The 3,347-nt window shown below is 42.6% G+C and overlaps 1 protein-coding gene across 1 annotated transcript in view; it reads left to right on the top strand.

Moving 5' to 3' along the window:
• Nucleotides 1-2,884, top strand: part of LOC119347455 (ubiquitin-conjugating enzyme E2 7-like) — a 3,459-nt gene extending 575 nt beyond the window's left edge. The window contains exons 2-6 of the mRNA XM_037616193.1: nucleotides 39-141; nucleotides 1,163-1,260; nucleotides 1,354-1,454; nucleotides 2,000-2,077; nucleotides 2,497-2,884. Coding sequence (XP_037472090.1) covers nucleotides 39-141; nucleotides 1,163-1,260; nucleotides 1,354-1,454; nucleotides 2,000-2,077; nucleotides 2,497-2,574 — 458 coding nt within the window. The 3' untranslated portion in view covers nucleotides 2,575-2,884. The remainder of the gene's footprint in view (nucleotides 1-38; nucleotides 142-1,162; nucleotides 1,261-1,353; nucleotides 1,455-1,999; nucleotides 2,078-2,496) is intronic.
• Nucleotides 2,885-3,347: the final 463 nt, after the last annotated feature.

Raw genomic sequence — 3,347 nt, forward strand, 5'->3', positions numbered from 1 at the left:
CGCTGATCCCTGTCCCGGCGTCCCGTGCTTTGTTGCAGATCTAGCGAAGAACCCCGTGGACGGGTTCTCGGCGGGGCTGGTGGACGACGGCAACGTGTTTGAGTGGCAGGTCACCATCATCGGCCCGCCCGAGACATTATAGTGAGCCTCGATCTTTTACTCTGTAATTCTGTTTGCTGCAGAGATGACTCCCATGTTATCCATCGTCTTGATTCGTGAGTGTGCGATAGGCGTGTTGAGCTCTGATTGGTTTGCACGGGGTGAAGTGTGGGAATTGCATGTTTCGATGCCGATCCGCAGCGCTTACCGATGAATTTAGTCATAGTGGATGATATGTTTAGGTACTGCAGCATGTCTTATCTTATTATCCATGCATTTAGGTGTCACTCTGGGATTGCATAGTGCTTGCCTAACCAGCATTATGTCTTCATGCTGCTACAATTGAATAAACAGGGTTCCCATAAGCTATACCAGTGTTACTGACGAGTTGTAAGTCGAGACGGGCATTGTCCATCTTTGTCTACGAACAAATAGGCTATGTCAGTTGGCGAAGCTCACTAAACATAGGAGGGCAACAAAGTCTCTGGGTGGGGAAGCTTGTAAATATGTGTCCCTCTTGAGTAACACTAATTTGCTTCAAACAGATTAATTTGGTGGTATGAACGATGATGAAAAACAATTCCGTGTAATTGTTATGACTTTGCTAGATCACTTGGACATGAAGTATTTAACTAGGACCACAGCAACTGACATATAATATAAAGTATAAAATTCAGAACCTCTCTTTACAAGCATTAAATTCTGGAACCATAAGTCTCTGTGATCTTGTTTTGATAAAATGTAGTTTTGAAAAGGACATATGGAAAGAATAATGTACTAATTCCTAACAATTCTGTACTTGCGTGTTTGCAAACAGATAAGGATGCGAATTTTATCCTCAAATCTAGTCCTGGCTTTTCAGTTGTGTCAACGATGCTGACTTTTCCTCGAACCAAACGTAGTAAGGACCTAAGGATGATAAAACATACTTAAGAGCCTTGCTGTAGTGATCCAGAGACATCGCATTAATGATTAATGATATCTACCAATGAAATAGACATTTAAGCTTATACATTTTTCTGTTTTCATGTGTTTGAAATTAAAAGGGTGTTTTTGTATACAGTGATGGAGGCTACTTCAATGCAGTAATGACCTTTCCTCAGGATTATCCCAACAGTCCTCCATCAGTAAGGTTTACTTCTGAGATGTGGCATCCAAACGGTGAGCTCTTTTTAGCTCTACCTGATTCTATGTCATCATGCCTATGAGCTCTTTGCTAGTTGTCTGACAATGTTTATGGTGTCGAATTCGCAGTCTATCCTGATGGGCGTGTGTGCATTTCTATTCTTCATCCACCTGGTGATGATCCCAATGGTTACGAGCTTGCAAGTGAACGGTGGACACCAGTGCACACAGTAGGGTTTCTTCTAGCCGCCCATAAGTATTTTTTTTCAAATATAATAATTATATGAAGTCTTAAATCTATTAACCCTTCACCCTGGTACAAAACCTGTATAGACCAGAAATATAGAAGAACTGCTGCTTTTTAATCAAATATATCCAAGGCTATCATCTGCATTATTTTAAAAAGCGGTTCAAGGCTGCTTTTTGCTTAGTGGTGGGACCTGTTTCCAGTTGTTAGGGTTCTGATCATCCAAACTGTTTAAACCTAGTAGCAGACCAGCTCTTTGCCCCTTTCAAAACAGAATTTTGCTGATAAGTAGTCTCAGCATCGGATATTTTTTTTTAACTTATGAGTTCAATCAGGTTATTTTTATTTTAGCACCATTGTAAGGCTATTGTTTTATTATTTTAACACATCTCTTGCAAAATAATCCTGAAATCATCGTATTGTACAGGCAAACAGATTGGGTATTTGGTCAAATTATTCTTGGAAGTGTTTTGAACACCAACTTGCATTTAGTCTTTTCCTAATTTCGTGTGTGTTCATAACATGCAGGTTGAGAGTATAGTTTTGAGCATTATTTCGATGCTCTCTAGTCCAAACGATGAGTCTCCAGCAAATATTGAAGCGGCTGTAAGTGTCCTCGCCATTTATTATAGGCTATCATCTTTCTTTGTGTGCTGGATGCATCAAATGGTGTAAACATTATTCCATTCTCATGTGCCTTCCATGCAATGTTGAAAATCACCATCTATCTGATCTGCAGTAGCTTGTTTCAGTTTTGCTAATTGGTGAGATATACATTATTGTTAGTTTATCATCCAAAATTCCTTTATCCGCACATCGCTTGTGGATTTTTTTTATCTTTTATTTTTTAGCTAAGTTGTGGAACAAAGCATGTTGTTGTGCATCTGGTAGTATTGGCCAACATCTTGTTTGATTAGTTTCATCTCTGAGATTTTATACTATTGTTTTCTGGATCATTATTTAGTTTGTGCATCTGCTGAACTCGCTTTGGTTTCTGAAGTTATGAAATGAATTTTGCCGTGCAGAAGGACTGGAGAGAAAAGAGGGCCGAGTTCAAGAAAAAGGTAAGGAGCCTTGTTCGCAAATCTCAGGAAATGCTCTGAAAAAGGAGGATCATATGGGGGAGTCCACAAGCGCTGCAATTCTCTTGCTTTCACCAAATGGGGCACCTGATGCCAGCACTTGCACTTCTCCCCTGTTTATTTTCCGTTCAGCGTCGGTCGAATGGTGGTGTTGGTCTTGTCTCTCCGAGACACTTGGGGTGCTGCCTATTATGAACTTCTGATTGTATTGTGGCATGGAGTTGGTCAATGTCAAGAAGTATTTTCGTGTGATGCCACTTAATCGTAGTCATCGCTGTGAACATCATATCAAAGAAATTGGTTGTTTGTTGAATGAATCCTTCCCCAAGAATGTGCCCGCGACATGGTTATTCTGAATGTTAGCTCGTTCAGTGTATTGTATTAGTTGCTTTGGAAGCGTGTAGATGTTAGTGGTGGTTCTGTCTCACAAGTAAAGTTTCGTGTCCTGTGGCGATGCCTGCTTCAGGGAGGCCCGTCTTCCTTTGACGGTGGCGACCGCGCGGCTTGCGCCTGGCCATGCAATTTTGCTGGCCGCCACCCCCGTCCTTCCCTCCCTAACATCATCCCAGCTGATTTCCTAGATGGTCATCCACCGCTATCGTGTGGCTAACTCCTGGATTCCTCCGACGCTTGCTGATTCCCTGCGCGGGTGGGCGGGCAGGGCACGCTTGCTGATTCCCTGCGCGGGTGGGCGGGCAGGGCGGTGAGCGTTGGATCGTGGCATCTTCAGCTCAGGCGAAAAGTACGGTAAAACTCGAGGGCTACAAGCCCGGGAGGTGGCGCCGAAGCTGTTA

The sequence above is a fragment of the Triticum dicoccoides genome, chromosome 1B, assembly GCF_002162155.2.
Source record: "Triticum dicoccoides isolate Atlit2015 ecotype Zavitan chromosome 1B, WEW_v2.0, whole genome shotgun sequence".
Lineage (NCBI taxonomy): Eukaryota > Viridiplantae > Streptophyta > Magnoliopsida > Poales > Poaceae > Triticum > Triticum dicoccoides.